The sequence below is a fragment of the Centruroides sculpturatus genome, unplaced genomic scaffold, assembly GCF_000671375.1.
Source record: "Centruroides sculpturatus isolate CEXI.00-Female unplaced genomic scaffold, Cexi_2.0 scaffold225, whole genome shotgun sequence".
Classification (NCBI taxonomy): Eukaryota; Metazoa; Arthropoda; class Arachnida; order Scorpiones; family Buthidae; genus Centruroides; species Centruroides sculpturatus.
Window position 1 is genome coordinate 29,782 of NW_019384500.1, and position 18,363 is coordinate 48,144.

The following is an 18,363-nucleotide window of genomic DNA, read 5'->3' on the forward strand; positions in this document are numbered from 1 at the left end:
CTTTGCTTTTTACTGTACCAGGATTCAAGACTGTCTTGATATTTAAAGACATATCCCTGTATGCGACTTTTGATCTGTATTATCACCTGCCCAATCTGAGTTGACAAAGCATTCTAGTGTGGTTCTAGCATTGCTCTTCTCACCCAATTTCAACTTCCAATCAGCTGTTCCCTTCAGATATTGAAACATCCTCTTCACCTCATTCCAGTCAGCTGTTCTTGGTTTCTTAGTACATTGGGTGAGGATGGAAACTGCTGCCAATATATCTAGGTGTGTGTTAGTTGCAAGGTACAGTAAACTAATTATACCCTTGAGGTACAGTTTGTTACCATTCTTGGTCCCCTCTCTTTAATTTTGAAATATCCAGGATCAAGCGGAATCTTGCTGGTTTTTGCACCTTGGAGTCCAAATTCTATTAGTTTGTCAGTTATAAAATGTTTTTGATTTAGATGGAATATTCCATCACCATCTCAATCAAATTTCATTCTGAGGTAATGATCAATATTTCTCTTTAGCAGTTTATTTATTTCATAAATGCAACACACAATAGTTTTTAAAAGAATAGTGTAAAAGTAAAAAGGATATATAAAATGTTATCTTCATTTTAGATGTCAAAAGGGTTTTGTGACTCTCAGTGTTTTCTTTTCTGTGGAAAATGGATCGAAATGGCTCTTTGAGTATTGAATAAAATGCCTTTAAAACTTTTTTATAATGTTTATTTTCTACTTTTTAGTTTTATAAATGGAACATGAATTATTAAAATTTGTCTTGATTTAATATTTTATTGGAAAGTAGATAAAATTGAGTTATATGGTTTTATCTAGACTGTGAGACTAAAAAGGGGCATCTGTTATCAGATTTTACTTACAAATTTCAATTTTCCCTAATTTGTTGCTAATTGCTAAAACTGTTTGCAAAGTCTAAAAAAAGTGTATTGTCATCAGGAATACATATGTATGAAAATTTCAACTAGATCAGAAATTGGACATGGGTGAAAACTGAATTACTTTATCTGGACAGATGAATGGACAGACAAATAAAGTAAATTAATAAAATGCATATAAAAATTATATGCCTTTAAATAAAAATATGAAAATTAATGAGTATTATTTAACATACAGTAGACCCCCCTATAATGCGGGTTCCTATAACGGAGATTCCTATAACGTGGCGAAAAAATTGCAACAGTATTCGTATAAAGATGCTAAAAGGGACTTGTAAAACGTCATCGCGACAGGATTGGTCGAATCTGGACCAATAGTGGACGAGCAGCCAAACTACTTTCCGCCGTCCAGCGCCACGCTAAGGAGAGTTTAGGCGGGTAAATTGAGTTTACTATCGTCTGTACAGTATGTAAATTACGTACTGTAAGTCTAATACAGTATTGTAATTTTATACATTTCTTGTGAAAGAAATATTTCTTATTCAATGGCCATTAATATTATTTCTATTAATGATGTCTTCAAAGTTCAACAAATTTTTCGCAGAAAAATAACTTATCAGAAATCGCCTGCCGTTTGGTGCACTGCTGCGCGACGAAAACAAGCTTGAGCAATGGCGACGTCCAACGGTGCACACTTGGTAAGTAATCCTACAATTTTTTGTTTATAGCATAGTTTATATGGATTATTCCCAAAAAATTATATGTGTTTTGGAAATGTTGAGTCGAATTAATCTAGAATTGATTAATTTTATGGAAGAAAACCTTTCAAACAGCCGTAGTCGTAAACTTCACACGTGTCGAGCTGCGATTGGCACATGTATTTAAGGATTCCTACAACGTGAAATTCGTATAGCGTGGAATGTATCTACGCATTATAGGGGGATCTACTGTACAAAAAAGTTGTTTGGTTTTATAAAAAATTTGTTGTTACTATTATAGGATCAGTTAAAATGTGGTGCAACGATTCATTAAAATTACATTAGAAAAGATTACTCATTTAACAAGCTAGTGACTAATAAGGGAGAGTTATCATTGTCCTTGCCATCAATTATCAATCATCATTGTTGTTTTCATTGTCCCATTAATATAACCTTCTAGAAAAAGGCTACTTCAACCTTTACAGAATTACATAATAGATAAATCTTTCAAAATATTAAATTAAAACCAGATTGTATTAAAATTTTGATTAAAAAAAACAAAACACTAGCAACTGAGAGTATTAAAACAATCATGAAAAACTGAGCATTTATTAGAAAACTGAACAAAAGGAAAAACAATAACAACATAAAGTTATCTTTTCATTTTAAACTAATTTAACATTTTCAATTCTAGAAAACATACATTGCAAAAAAAAATCAAAGTTATACTATTCTAAATACAACTGATGCTTAAAATATACAAATACCTGATCCAGAAAATCTTCTTTTTACATTTCTACTTATTCTATCTTTTTCAGCTATATTATTATCTTTTTTATTTTTAGCTCTTGATGTTTTATCTTCTACAGAATCACCACCTATTGTTAACTGTAATTCACATTTTTCTGTTTGTTCATTTTTCTGAAAATAATTTTATTCCATTAAAATAAGCTCTCATAAATTTATTTATTTATTTTTACAAATAAATAGAAAAGACCTGAAGGACAGTTGATATCTACCCCACAAAATTAACAAATATACATAAAAACAAAGACAACAATTATACAAAATTAAAAACTGTATAACACAGTTTTACATTTTAACTTAAAACATGAAAAATTAAGAAAAAATTATCAAAATTATTTAAATTTTGAGAATTATGATGAAAAAAAGACCTTTGAGATTCTCTCAAATGAAAATATGGAGTGAACACAAGATGAAAGACATAGGTTTTTTCAAAGGGACATGTAAAAACAATTGATCATAAAAAATAAATCAATTAAAAAATTTTAAATAAAGTAAGCAATCAAAATATTTGACACAATCAAAAAATTAAGTAAAACTTAATCTAATCCTTGGAAAGCTAGGATTCTGAATATAATGTAAGTTGCATAATTTATTAAAATCTAAGTAAATTTTATTAAGATCCCTATCAAAGTTTTCCAAAAGGGAAGGCATAGCCATAGACCAAATGAGCATAATCAATGAAAGACTGAAAATTAAATATATAATAGTACATGATGTAAAATTATAATCACAAATATCTTAGTTATTAATTAAACCAACTTTAATAATTTGTCGAAGCTATGCTGTCTTTACTGTTTATTAATTAATTTAATTATTAAAGATTTTACATCTTAATAAATATTTTGACATCTGAATTGAAATTAGTTTTTCTTTTTATTTTATTTACAAATCATAATCTGTAAAGCCAAACAACTACTGGTACATTATGTTACTTTTCCAATTATAAATTATTTTAATAAATATTAATTGCATGGATGAGCGGTAAGTGAGTTCAGGCTTCTGGGATGACTTTTGCAGTTTCATTTCAGAATTTAAAAAAAAAAATTTCCATGAAATCCCAGCACATGCATAAAATAATTTCTGGAAAATATAATTAACTCTGAGATAAGATATAATCAAAAAACGAATATGTTGACTTTTGCCTCTTTGATGCTTAATAACAAAAAAGTATTTTGACATTTTTGGGTGCTGTTTTTTGGAATATAAAGCAAGAGAGCCATAAAGGACGGCCCTATGTGCTACTCTTGCTCTCACTGTTACAGTGGCTGTAGTGGCAGTAGTACTGTCTCATCCCCACTAGATGGCGTCTTTCACTAGCTCTAATTAGAGGGGAATTTTCCACAATTTTCTCCAATCAAAACATTCTGGAACTTTCTGGAATATCTCACTAGCAGTTTGTGGTAGTGACATTGTTCTGGAATCTTCTGGAACTGGAACACAAAATTGGATCTGTCCAGGATTGTCAAAGATTGAGGGAGACATAGTTCACTCAGTTGAGACAGAACACAATCTCAAATGTGGTTGATTTTAACAAGCGGCTCCAATTTATCAAAGGCTTTTCCTGCTTAAATGTGAAATTTTATTATATGTAAATGTGAGATTTTATTTTATTATTTTTTAGTATTACAGCAGATTATCCGACTCAATTGGGGACTCAGGTTGGTCGGATAACTGAAAAAATTGGATAATCGAAAAGAATGAAAAAAATACATTATTAGTATAGTATATTAGTATATCCCATGCAATTAGTATATTAGTATATTGCTATTAATTAGTTAAATGTAATTAGTATATTAGTATATCGTTAACCTACTTCGCGTTGAATTTTCATCGATGTTAAGCCTAATAAAATTTTTTTTTAAATAATAATTGTCGCTATTATATCGTTAAAAATTATTTTTAAATTATTTTATTGCTCACAAAACAAACAACCACTCATAATTAGAAAATTAAGTCTCGTTTAAATACTGGCCTCCCTTTCATNTCGCCTGCGAATGACTCGCTTTGATTTAGAGAAAATTGATGCAGATACACCGAATGTCCATATACAGGGTGTATCAGAATGACGTTTTAAAAATTTGGGGGATTGTAAAGGATGAAATTTTGAACGTTTTGGTATAAGGAACCTATAGTTGGAAATTTGAACTAAAGTATCTACAGCGGTAGGAAGTGCTTGACCGCCCTTCACTTTGGTAGTTACCCTTCCATCCATTGACGTCATGTTATTGCTGCGGATGAAAGACTGTAAACACACAACTACAGTGGTCTAACTGAGCCTGTGTACAGGACGTTGTGTACTCAGTGCTTGTCGTTCTTCAGGTTACCCCTTGCATCCACTGGCGTTGTGATGTAAACACACAGCTAGTCAACGTGAGTCCCTTGTGTACGCAACACCAGTAGGAACAGTTCATAAGCTTACGGAGCGCATCTTTACAGCACTTAATACCATCAGAGGGGAGCGTGGCATCTTACAGAGAGTCGGACAAAACATGGTTCGTCGTTGCACATTATGTAACGAAGTTGGTGGTCGTCACACTGAACATTTACTCTAAAGTAGTGCAGCCACTGATTCGATGTACAATTTGATTGTAAGCTACTGTTTTGTCAATAAAACTTGTCATAAATACTGCATTCTGCTGTTTCGTTCAGCATACCGACCTCGTAGAACGTGCAAAGTGCTGTAGAAACTTTATACGTATCTCATTTCCGGCTGTAGGTTCCTTATATCAAAACGTTCAAAATTTCATCCTCTACAATCCCCAAATTTTTAAAACGTCATTCTGATATACACTGTGTATGTATATACATATATTACAAACTTATTTCATTAGTAAAAGTGCATAGTTGCAAAATAATTCTTTTTTATTGTTTGGGCTACAAACAGTTCAAATCCGCTACTTTTGGAGCACAACCACGCTACTTTTTAACCTTCAGATCTGGCAACCCTGATAAGATACAATGTAGCACATATTTCCTGCATGGTGGCAGAGAGTAACTATGCAAAGTTTGATGTCAGTCAGTCAAAAGATTTTGATATTTGTGGAGAATGAAATCATGGAAGGAATGAGGGTCTGAGTTTTAAAGTAGTATATATTTTTTGGAGGATTGTAAAGAATAACTATGCAGAATTTGGTCCAGACTGGTCAAAGAGTTTGGACTCACTGTAATATGGTTCTGTTTATATATAGAAATCAAAGAGTTTGGAGTTTGTAGGGGAGATGAAATCAGTAAGAAGGAATGAGAAGTCTGAGTTTTAAGGTAACTATGTGTTTTGAAAATTAATAAGCTTTCCAAAGGAGAAAGAGTTAAAAACAATTGGTTCAGTATATTCTGAAATTACCTTAAAGTAAGAAACAAACAATCTTGCCTTATATATAACAAGACTAATTCTTATTTTTAAATAATAATATGGTAGGATTAATATTAAAATAAAGAAAACAAAAATACTACAGGTTAACATACAGAAGCTTAGTTTCATCTAAATGAAGTAAATTTGCTCCTTATAGTTGTATCTGATAATATAAGAGTATTATTATAAAAAACAAATGACCAAGACAATATGAACAAAGTATATATATAACTGCTTAAACTGCATTAATCAAAACTGATATTCAATAGATAAGATGATAAAACTTAAAAAGTCCCACTAGATGATAAAGGGGATTGTCCTTTAATGGAGCTACAACTGATGATAAAACTATGCAAGACAAATGCTGCAGTAAAAACATCTTTTTTAATATGAAAACAGTATATGCCTTTGTTCATATGGAAAAAATAAGCTTTCCAATACTGAAAGAATTTTAAAAATTGATTCAGCAGATTCTGAGATTACTCCAGCAAACAAACAAACAAACAAATATTCTTGTTTTATATATTAGTATAGATAAATTTCATACCTTCTTATCGTTTTTAGATATTTCTTTAGATAACTCCACATTAGGTAATACTGTTTGTAATGGTTGAGATGAAGAATTAATGTTATTTTTCATATTTATAAATGGCCTAATAAAAAATTAAAATCAGTTTTTATCAAAATAAAAATAATTTTCATTTAATTCAATATAAAAATATTTAAATACATATACTACTTTACAAATTAAAAATTAGTCTATTATAATGCAATATATCAACAAATAGATACTTTATCTAATTATCTAAATGTAAATGTATGAAATAGTATAATAAACTTAAAAAATTTAAAGTATTTAAGTTCTGAATAAGGTATTAAATTATCTAAATATTGTGAGAAATGTTTAATTTTATAATTTTATTTGTATATTAATCTAATTTAAAAAAGAAATACTATTGAATAAACAAACATAACAGCAATATTAGTTATTGCTACAATTCATTATTTCAATGAATTATAATTAATTCAAAACATTAATACTACTATTAATACACTCATTGATAAACAGTTATACATCCAAATAGAATTGTATAATTAATACATATAGCTATGTCTTGGACAAGTATGTAAATTATTACAGTTGTAGCCTGACTGCACGTTAAGTAGTGCACCAGAGTACCTTAAAACTGCTATCCCAGTAATATATAAAAAACTCACAGAGATTCACTATATTCAGAATTTTCAGCCTAACTGCTGTTTGGAGATCTTCAATTATTTAGGGCATTGGAAATGTGAAAAATCCAAGATAAGATTTTTGTAGAAAGATGAAATAAAGTTGATAATGATTCACATTCAGTGATCCTGTTATTTTAATATTTAGTGTTATTGTTTTCTGCTGATGTGAAAATACAGTTCTTGCATGGAAAGTATGAAATTTTTCCTGTGTTGTGCAAAAATTTAAAAAAAAAAGAAAAAATCAGTTCTTGTCATGTATATAACCAGATGGCTCTTAGTTGTGGCATGTTCATAAATAAATATGTTATATAATATAATATATAAATTCAGCTTTTTGTACACTCTGGCATGTTTAATTCTATATAAGTGAATCACTCATTACTGCCAGTGATATAACAGTATGGCAGACATCACTTGGTGTCAACCAAGGAAAATGGTTCTGAAATAACCAAAGATTGGGAGGTTACCATTAGTTAAAGAAACATTAATCCAAGACTGCCAGTTCTGTTAACCCAAGTAAGTGAAACCACCAGTAAAGCATGGAGAGACCAATAACAACAGTTTTTATAGTATGCAATACTTATAGAACTAGAAAGGAAGCCAGCTAAGGTACAAATTGCTGTATTTATGTCTGAAATTGGCCAAGAAGCAGTATTTTCAATACTTTTTCAGAAGAACAAAAGAATACCTTGAAAACATTAGTAGGAGTATTTATGGGTTATTCCATGCCAAAGTAAACATCATATATGAAAAATTTGTATTTAACAAAATTGTTCAACATGAAAACAAAAAGTTTGATGATTTCTTAATTGCATTGTTGAATAAGAGTAAAACTTACAAATTTGGTACCTTGTATGATAGCCTGGTCACAGACAGAATAGTACTCATGTCTTAAGTGATGTTGATAGAAAAAACTCCTTGCTGAGGAAAATTTAATGCTGGCAAAAGCTGTTAAAATATGCAGAGCAAGTGAACAAACTCAAAATCAGTTAATCACTATGAAGAGCAAGTTACTAAAACTGTAAAATGTAAGCAAGAACTTAAAGGCAAAAAGCCTAAAAATGTTCAAATGATAAATAGAAACAATGCATATGACCATAAATCCATATGTTTGAGATGTGGAAGTACATACTACCATGGTTCATGTATTGCTTATAATAAGAAACATCATACATGCCATAAATTGGGACATTTTTTGCAAAGTTTGCAAATCATGTAAAGAGAGGGCCTGATGTTTGGATCTCTTGATTTGAATGAAACTTGGTGAGCATGTAGACCTAAATCCAAACAGCTCCTTGTCCAAATAATAAGACCCATTTCTCAAGCACTTCTGAAAATTGAGTGTTAAGCTTTTAAGTCTATTAGTTTCACTTCTCCTTGTAATGGCATTAGCCAAGTGGATAAGATACTGGGCACTGGAATTACATAACATAGATTTAAACTTTGCAATTTTAGTATTTTTTTATATGTAACAAAATTATTCTATTATTTTAATGTTTTACATATTGAGAAAGATAAGTAGCCTCAAATGAAAGGTCAACTTAAAACTGTTATTTTCTTTGTGCATGTGCAAAAGGACAAATGAGAAGACACTTTTATGTATTGTCTCCTTTAAGAATTTTCTTAAATTTTGTAAATTTAAAACACACACAAATTTTTTTTATAATTCAAACAATTTAATTCTACCAAATGTCAACAGTTAGAAACAAGTTAACAACATTAGATCATCAAAAGTTAGATTAAAGCTTTGTGTCAATGATCTTTTCATAATTAATACATTCTTCAAGCACAGGAATTCTCAAATACATATGTGGTACAAGGTAGCACAACTTAAATATTAAGAGTCAAACAGATTACATTATAGCTCAAAACCAAAGAAAGCCTGTGATTCCAAATGAATTAACAAATATAAATCACAAAATGATAATGATAACTATCAAAGAAATGAAACAAAAGAAAACTAGAATTGGAATGTAAAAAAAAGAATCAAAACTTGGAAAGCTTGAAGATTAATTTACAATAACAGAATTCTACATATTTGTCTTGTTAAGAATGACAATTGTTGATTTGTTATATTGTGGCAGTATGCCATATTTTTTTTTGTATAATTTTAATTTCATATTTTATCTCTTTTAATCCTGTCTCTCTGTCCATTTTTTTTGTTCTATTGTTTCCATACTTCTAAGAAATTCTGATCCAACCCTTCCCCAACAGGGTGTGGGAAGTTAACAATAGACTACAAGAAGCCCTGAGGGCAAAACCTTGTTTCAGGAGGACATTCTTCGGCCAGACACGGAGGAAGCAAGTCATGTACCAGTAAGACTGAGTTTTTCAAGATCAACCAGAGCTGGTGAGTCAGACCTCAGAATAGGAGACTTATGAGAAAATAAGAAGCCAGACTTTGAGATAAATCTTCCTCAGAGAAATCATATTTTTGAAGAGACGAAAGGGTTCAGAAGAGAACATCCATCAGGATGTGGAAGTTGGAAATGAGCAATCACACGAAGTTATTTGCTGAGAATTTGGTTACCCCCTGTCCTATCAATTCTTCTTCTTTTCCCTTCTATCAATAAATCTATCGTTCATTTAGTATTTAAGTAGATTAAGAATTGATCCACGATCATAGGATACGTATTATTGTATGTTAATAGTATCGGATTGGTAATTGTAACGGAATCAGTTATGCAAAGAATTCATTTGTTTGTATTGTTATCACAGAGAAACCTGGAAAATGTATAAAGATTGGTATCTGTAAATAATCTGAAATAAAAGTTGTTCCTTGGATATCATGCTTTATTATAACTCCTTTTGCATTGAACATCTTACAATATATTGCCTTCACAAGAAGACAGTAGATTTAGAGCCAGAAGAAAACCACAAAAATAGTGGTTAGATGGCATTCTCAACATTCCAAAGACGACAAACATCAGCTATCAAGAGGTGACACAGTTGGCACATGCTCATAAACATTAGTTTCCTTTGATGTCACAAGGTAAAAAAAGACAGGGGAAAAGAAATTATATTGATAGTAAACAAGCTTCACACTTTTGGGAGATCATTCAGAATCTTACTTATTGGTCAATATATTGTGGCACATTACTAAATTAAGAGTTGCTATAAAGTGACTCTCATGTATTTTATTATAGAAGATATAAAAGAAAATCAATATTCTCACCTATTATATTCCTTATCTTCATTTGGACATGGTTTTATTTGTGGGCTATATTCTTTTCCAATATTACTGTATGAATTACAATAAGAAATATTTGGCACTTCAGAATGGACATTATCTTTAGTTAAAGAATCTGTAGCAGACTGTGAAAATTTTTCTTCTACATTTGTACAATAATAACTATCTGTTGCATCTATTAAATGTGGATTCCCTTTTTTAATAGCAGTTACAAAACTAAAACTTCTGTTTCTTGGGAAACTAGGAGAGATTGGTGAATCTATTCTTTCTTGGAAACAAATTGCATTTGGCACAGCAAGCAGACATGTTTTAAGACTTTGAGCAGCACAGGCCACTTTGTAATCAGGAATGCTATTTCCAACAGTTCTATTATCAGTGTTCAATGCATTTGTTCTATTTAAAGTTTTACAATAACTGTTTGATCTGAGATTTTCAAAAAGATGTTCACCATTTGAAGTCCTAAATGAGCTGAAAGTTGAATCAATTGGATCAGTTTGAGTTGCCCTTGTAATAAATGATGTATGACTAGGAAGTATAGGACAGGAAAATGCAAAATGAGCTCTGTGTAAAGGCATAGGCTTTGGATTTGTTGATGAACTGTTACTCCTAAAGAAGAAATAAAACAACTTTTTAAAAAAATAATGTTATTTCTTTTTGTTTGTGATTGGAATATTTAGTGGAAAAACAAACAAGATTGGTTCAAACTAGGGTTTCTTTCCCGGGATTCTCGCCATTTATTCACTACGAGAAAATCCCGGGAAATCTCGCATTTCAATAATAATTTACCATGTCAGGTTTTCTTTCCATTATTTATTATACGAAAAGTTGGATCTTGAAGACTTGCCTAAGAGAGAAATTTTGAGGTTTCTTGCTGCATATTATTACCTATGTTTTACAAGTCTCTACTTGTTACTTCATGTAATATCTATGTATTGTGTTTGCGCATCATTTAACAGCGGAGACTTGCTGAAAGTAAATATCACTCATCGCACTTTAGTTTATTTTTTATTTCATCTTTAGAAGTAAAATAGTATTTTTTTTCATAATTATTAAAACTCCCAATGAAACACTTTATTTTACTTTCATCTTATAATGTAGGAGAACATAAATTAATTGAGCCTAACGTGTCCGTATGGGTGAGATTGNATTCTATCTTTTTCAGCTATATTATTATCTTTTTTATTTTTAGCTCTTGATGTTTTATCTTCTACAGAATCACCACCTATTGTTAACTGTAATTCACATTTTTCTGTTTGTTCATTTTTCTGAAAATAATTTTATTCCATTAAAATAAGCTCTCATAAATTTATTTATTTATTTTTACAAATAAATAGAAAAGACCTGAAGGACAGTTGATATCTACCCCACAAAATTAACAAATATACATAAAAACAAAGACAACAATTATACAAAATTAAAAACTGTATAACACAGTTTTACATTTTAACTTAAAACATGAAAAATTAAGAAAAAATTATCAAAATTATTTAAATTTTGAGAATTATGATGAAAAAAAGACCTTTGAGATTCTCTCAAATGAAAATATGGAGTGAACACAAGATGAAAGACATAGGTTTTTTCAAAGGGACATGTAAAAACAATTGATCATAAAAAATAAATCAATTAAAAAATTTTAAATAAAGTAAGCAATCAAAATATTTGACACAATCAAAAAATTAAGTAAAACTTAATCTAATCCTTGGAAAGCTAGGATTCTGAATATAATGTAAGTTGCATAATTTATTAAAATCTAAGTAAATTTTATTAAGATCCCTATCAAAGTTTTCCAAAAGGGAAGGCATAGCCATAGACCAAATGAGCATAATCAATGAAAGACTGAAAATTAAATATATAATAGTACATGATGTAAAATTATAATCACAAATATCTTAGTTATTAATTAAACCAACTTTAATAATTTGTCGAAGCTATGCTGTCTTTACTGTTTATTAATTAATTTAATTATTAAAGATTTTACATCTTAATAAATATTTTGACATCTGAATTGAAATTAGTTTTTCTTTTTATTTTATTTACAAATCATAATCTGTAAAGCCAAACAACTACTGGTACATTATGTTACTTTTCCAATTATAAATTATTTTAATAAATATTAATTGCGTGGATGAGCGGTAAGTGAGTTCAGGCTTCTGGGATGACTTTTGCAGTTTCATTTCAGAGTTTAAAAAAAAAAAATTTCCATGAAATCCCAGCACATGCATAAAATAATTTCTGGAAAATATAATTAACTCTGAGATAAGATATAATCAAAAAACGAATATGTTGACTTTTGCCTCTTTGATGCTTAATAACAAAAAAGTATTTTGACATTTTTGGGTGCTGTTTTTTGGAATATAAAGCAAGAGAGCCATAAAGGACGGCCCTATGTGCTACTCTTGCTCTCACTGTTACAGTGGCTGTAGTGGCAGTAGTACTGTCTCATCCCCACTAGATGGCGTCTTTCACTAGCTCTAATTAGAGGGGAATTTTCCACAATTTTCTCCAATCAAAACATTCTGGAACTTTCTGGAATATCTCACTAGCAGTTTGTGGTAGTGACATTGTTCTGGAATCTTCTGGAACTGGAACACAAAATTGGATCTGTCCAGGATTGTCAAAGATTGAGGGAGACATAGTTCACTCAGTTGAGACAGAACACAATCTCAAATGTGGTTGATTTTAACAAGCGGCTCCAATTTATCAAAGGCTTTTCCTGCTTAAATGTGAAATTTTATTATATGTAAATGTGAGATTTTATTTTATTATTTTTTAGTATTACAGCAGATTATCCGACTCAATTGGGGACTCAGGTTGGTCGGATAACTGAAAAAATTGGATAATCGAAAAGAATGAAAAAAATACATTATTAGTATAGTATATTAGTATATCCCATGCAATTAGTATATTAGTATATTGCTATTAATTAGTTAAATGTAATTAGTATATTAGTATATCGTTAACCTACTTCGCGTTGAATTTTCATCGATGTTAAGCCTAATAAAATTTTTTTTTAAATAATAATTGTCGCTATTATATCGTTAAAAATTATTTTTAAATTATTTTATTGCTCACAAAACAAACAACCACTCATAATTAGAAAATTAAGTCTCGTTTAAATACTGGCCTCCCTTTCATGGTCGAGCCAGTGTTGTCAGCTAAAGCACGCAAAAATTTAACAAAAATATTATTAAAGTAGCCAAGACATAGCCAAATATTGTAGTACCACATCACTAGCGGATATTTGAAATTTGCCGACTAGAACGGTCGGTTAACCGATGTGACAGTTAATTGGGAGTCGGATAATCGATGCTCTACTGTACACTTTATTTTTTTATCTGTACTTTTCATCATATATTTTTCTTTTCTCAACAATAAATCACTTACAATCTTTTATTTGTGACATATTACTGCTCAAACTGCTCACTCAGGCTAACTACATTGAGAAACATTATTTCCAGTTTCCCGATGTAACTTGCTTTATTAGTCTGATTATAATTGTTAAATTTAATACAAGATGGCACCTAAAGCCTCCCTCTAGTGAAAAATTATTTAGTAATTAATTAATTTAGTAATTAAACTCATTCCTACCCTCAAAATTAAGCATTTTGCCATTTTATAATAATTAAAAATGTAAAAAGTTTTTTAAAATAAAATATCATAACAGATGGCACAACCAAATTTGCCAGAAAAATTAAGCCACTTGTTGCTGGATTTTTTAAAATGTTAAATAAGTTAATACATTTAATGTAATCATAACAAAAACCATTAACATTTGAAAAACTTTAATGTTAAATTTACAACATTTTGAAAAGAGTGTGTATAGTTCCTTTTCAACTGTATTCAGATTTGAACAATAATAATGATAATAAAATAGAATGAAATTTTACAAAATAATCATCTAAAGTAAAGCACAGAAGCTTTAGAAACATTTACCAACAATAATTATTCTTCAAATGAACTAAATACGATTTTAAGATTACCAATTATTTGTTAATAACCAAATTGTATTTTTTGGTTATAAATAGTCAAAAAGTGCATAAATACACGTTTTAAAATTATAGCTTAGAATGGTCCTCTTAAGTATATCTCAGAGAATTCAAATTATTTATTTATTAGCAAAAGAATGCCAGTGTTGCCTGGGAACTCAAGGAGATGGTTTGCAGTCCTTGTTATAAGATACAGTGATGCCAGATTGGGCTACAAGTAGCGGATTGGGCTACTTTTTAAGTGCCCTCGCTACAAAAATTTCAAATTGGGCGACACGCTACTTTTTGGGCTAGTGATAATTATCTTCAGGCTACAAATCTTAAAAATACGCTACTTTTTTATTTTCATATATAAAATCGCAAAACGCTTATTGTATTATACAAAAGTAATAAAGTTTTATTTAATTTCATTACACTTAAGTATATAAATAAAGTTGCAACGTTTAACAAAGATTAAGATACTTTGCTTCCGTTTTCCATCAGTCGTTCGCTCCAGTAGACAATCCACAACTTCACAAGCACGGAGGCGACATTGCTTGTGAAATTGTGGATTGTCTACTACAAGCATTATGCTGTTGGAATTGCCAATTTTCTCTCCCAATAAGTGATCCAAAAGTTATTAAATTTTGATACAACAGTTCTTGATACAATGGAAAAGGATGGCCTTAAAACTGAAAAGAAAAGCCGCAGTCGCTAAGTCTCTAAGTTCAAAAAATGAATCGCTTCGCCTGCGAATGACTCGCTTTGATTTAGAGAAAATTGATGCAGATACACCGAATGTCCATATACAGGGTGTATCAGAATGACGTTTTAAAAATTTGGGGGATTGTAAAGGATGAAATTTTGAACGTTTTGGTATAAGGAACCTATAGTTGGAAATTTGAACTAAAGTATCTACAGCGGTAGGAAGTGCTTGACCGCCCTTCACTTTGGTAGTTACCCTTCCATCCATTGACGTCATGTTATTGCTGCGGATGAAAGACTGTAAACACACAACTACAGTGGTCTAACTGAGCCTGTGTACAGGACGTTGTGTACTCAGTGCTTGTCGTTCTTCAGGTTACCCCTTGCATCCACTGGCGTTGTGATGTAAACACACAGCTAGTCAACGTGAGTCCCTTGTGTACGCAACACCAGTAGGAACAGTTCATAAGCTTACGGAGCGCATCTTTACAGCACTTAATACCATCAGAGGGGAGCGTGGCATCTTACAGAGAGTCGGACAAAACATGGTTCGTCGTTGCACATTATGTAACGAAGTTGGTGGTCGTCACACTGAACATTTACTCTAAAGTAGTGCAGCCACTGATTCGATGTACAATTTGATTGTAAGCTACTGTTTTGTCAATAAAACTTGTCATAAATACTGCATTCTGCTGTTTCGTTCAGCATACCGACCTCGTAGAACGTGCAAAGTGCTGTAGAAACTTTATACGTATCTCATTTCCGGCTGTAGGTTCCTTATATCAAAACGTTCAAAATTTCATCCTCTACAATCCCCAAATTTTTAAAACGTCATTCTGATATACACTGTGTATGTATATACATATATTACAAACTTATTTCATTAGTAAAAGTGCATAGTTGCAAAATAATTCTTTTTTATTGTTTGGGCTACAAACAGTTCAAATCCGCTACTTTTGGAGCACAACCACGCTACTTTTTAACCTTCAGATCTGGCAACCCTGATAAGATACAATGTAGCACATATTTCCTGCATGGTGGCAGAGAGTAACTATGCAAAGTTTGATGTCAGTCAGTCAAAAGATTTTGATATTTGTGGAGAATGAAATCATGGAAGGAATGAGGGTCTGAGTTTTAAAGTAGTATATATTTTTTGGAGGATTGTAAAGAATAACTATGCAGAATTTGGTCCAGACTGGTCAAAGAGTTTGGACTCACTGTAATATGGTTCTGTTTATATATAGAAATCAAAGAGTTTGGAGTTTGTAGGGGAGATGAAATCAGTAAGAAGGAATGAGAAGTCTGAGTTTTAAGGTAACTATGTGTTTTGAAAATTAATAAGCTTTCCAAAGGAGAAAGAGTTAAAAACAATTGGTTCAGTATATTCTGAAATTACCTTAAAGTAAGAAACAAACAATCTTGCCTTATATATAACAAGACTAATTCTTATTTTTAAATAATAATATGGTAGGATTAATATTAAAATAAAGAAAACAAAAATACTACAGGTTAACATACAGAAGCTTAGTTTCATCTAAATGAAGTAAATTTGCTCCTTATAGTTGTATCTGATAATATAAGAGTATTATTATAAAAAACAAATGACCAAGACAATATGAACAAAGTATATATATAACTGCTTAAACTGCATTAATCAAAACTGATATTCAATAGATAAGATGATAAAACTTAAAAAGTCCCACTAGATGATAAAGGGGATTGTCCTTTAATGGAGCTACAACTGATGATAAAACTATGCAAGACAAATGCTGCAGTAAAAACATCTTTTTTAATATGAAAACAGTATATGCCTTTGTTCATATGGAAAAAATAAGCTTTCCAATACTGAAAGAATTTTAAAAATTGATTCAGCAGATTCTGAGATTACTCCAGCAAACAAACAAACAAACAAATATTCTTGTTTTATATATTAGTATAGATAAATTTCATACCTTCTTATCGTTTTTAGATATTTCTTTAGATAACTCCACATTAGGTAATACTGTTTGTAATGGTTGAGATGAAGAATTAATGTTATTTTTCATATTTATAAATGGCCTAATAAAAAATTAAAATCAGTTTTTATCAAAATAAAAATAATTTTCATTTAATTCAATATAAAAATATTTAAATACATATACTACTTTACAAATTAAAAATTAGTCTATTATAATGCAATATATCAACAAATAGATACTTTATCTAATTATCTAAATGTAAATGTATGAAATAGTATAATAAACTTAAAAAATTTAAAGTATTTAAGTTCTGAATAAGGTATTAAATTATCTAAATATTGTGAGAAATGTTTAATTTTATAATTTTATTTGTATATTAATCTAATTTAAAAAAGAAATACTATTGAATAAACAAACATAACAGCAATATTAGTTATTGCTACAATTCATTATTTCAATGAATTATAATTAATTCAAAACATTAATACTACTATTAATACACTCATTGATAAACAGTTATACATCCAAATAGAATTGTATAATTAATACATATAGCTATGTCTTGGACAAGTATGTAAATTATTACAGTTGTAGCCTGACTGCACGTTAAGTAGTGCACCAGAGTACCTTAAAACTGCTATCCCAGTAATATATAAAAAACTCACAGAGATTCACTATATTCAGAATTTTCAGCCTAACTGCTGTTTGGAGATCTTCAATTATTTAGGGCATTGGAAATGTGAAAAATCCAAGATAAGATTTTTGTAGAAAGATGAAATAAAGTTGATAATGATTCACATTCAGTGATCCTGTTATTTTAATATTTAGTGTTATTGTTTTCTGCTGATGTGAAAATACAGTTCTTGCATGGAAAGTATGAAATTTTTCCTGTGTTGTGCAAAAATTTAAAAAAAAAAGAAAAAATCAGTTCTTGTCATGTATATAACCAGATGGCTCTTAGTTGTGGCATGTTCATAAATAAATATGTTATATAATATAATATATAAATTCAGCTTTTTGTACACTCTGGCATGTTTAATTCTATATAAGTGAATCACTCATTACTGCCAGTGATATAACAGTATGGCAGACATCACTTGGTGTCAACCAAGGAAAATGGTTCTGAAATAACCAAAGATTGGGAGGTTACCATTAGTTAAAGAAACATTAATCCAAGACTGCCAGTTCTGTTAACCCAAGTAAGTGAAACCACCAGTAAAGCATGGAGAGACCAATAACAACAGTTTTTATAGTATGCAATACTTATAGAACTAGAAAGGAAGCCAGCTAAGGTACAAATTGCTGTATTTATGTCTGAAATTGGCCAAGAAGCAGTATTTTCAATACTTTTTCAGAAGAACAAAAGAATACCTTGAAAACATTAGTAGGAGTATTTATGGGTTATTCCATGCCAAAGTAAACATCATATATGAAAAATTTGTATTTAACAAAATTGTTCAACATGAAAACAAAAAGTTTGATGATTTCTTAATTGCATTGTTGAATAAGAGTAAAACTTACAAATTTGGTACCTTGTATGATAGCCTGGTCACAGACAGAATAGTACTCATG

General features: G+C 30.1%; 2 protein-coding genes across 2 annotated transcripts in view; both read right to left on the reverse strand.

Moving 5' to 3' along the window:
- Positions 1-42: 42 nt before the first annotated feature.
- Positions 43-10,772, reverse strand: LOC111622018. Its single transcript, XM_023364318.1, has 4 exons — positions 10,149-10,772; positions 6,285-6,390; positions 2,349-2,502; positions 43-266 (listed from the first exon to the last, which is right to left on the reverse strand). Exons 1-4 carry the CDS (start codon positions 10,736-10,738, stop codon positions 43-45), a joined length of 1,074 nt encoding a protein of 357 aa, XP_023220086.1. The 5' UTR covers positions 10,739-10,772.
- Positions 10,773-11,272: 500 nt separating this feature from the next.
- The window catches only part of LOC111622019, a 91,680-nt gene continuing 84,589 nt past the window's right edge, over positions 11,273-18,363 (reverse strand). Inside the window, exons 10-11 of the mRNA XM_023364319.1 lie at positions 16,786-16,891; positions 11,273-11,428 (exon numbers count right to left, since the gene is read on the reverse strand). Coding sequence (XP_023220087.1) covers positions 11,273-11,428; positions 16,786-16,891 — 262 coding nt within the window. The remainder of the gene's footprint in view (positions 11,429-16,785; positions 16,892-18,363) is intronic.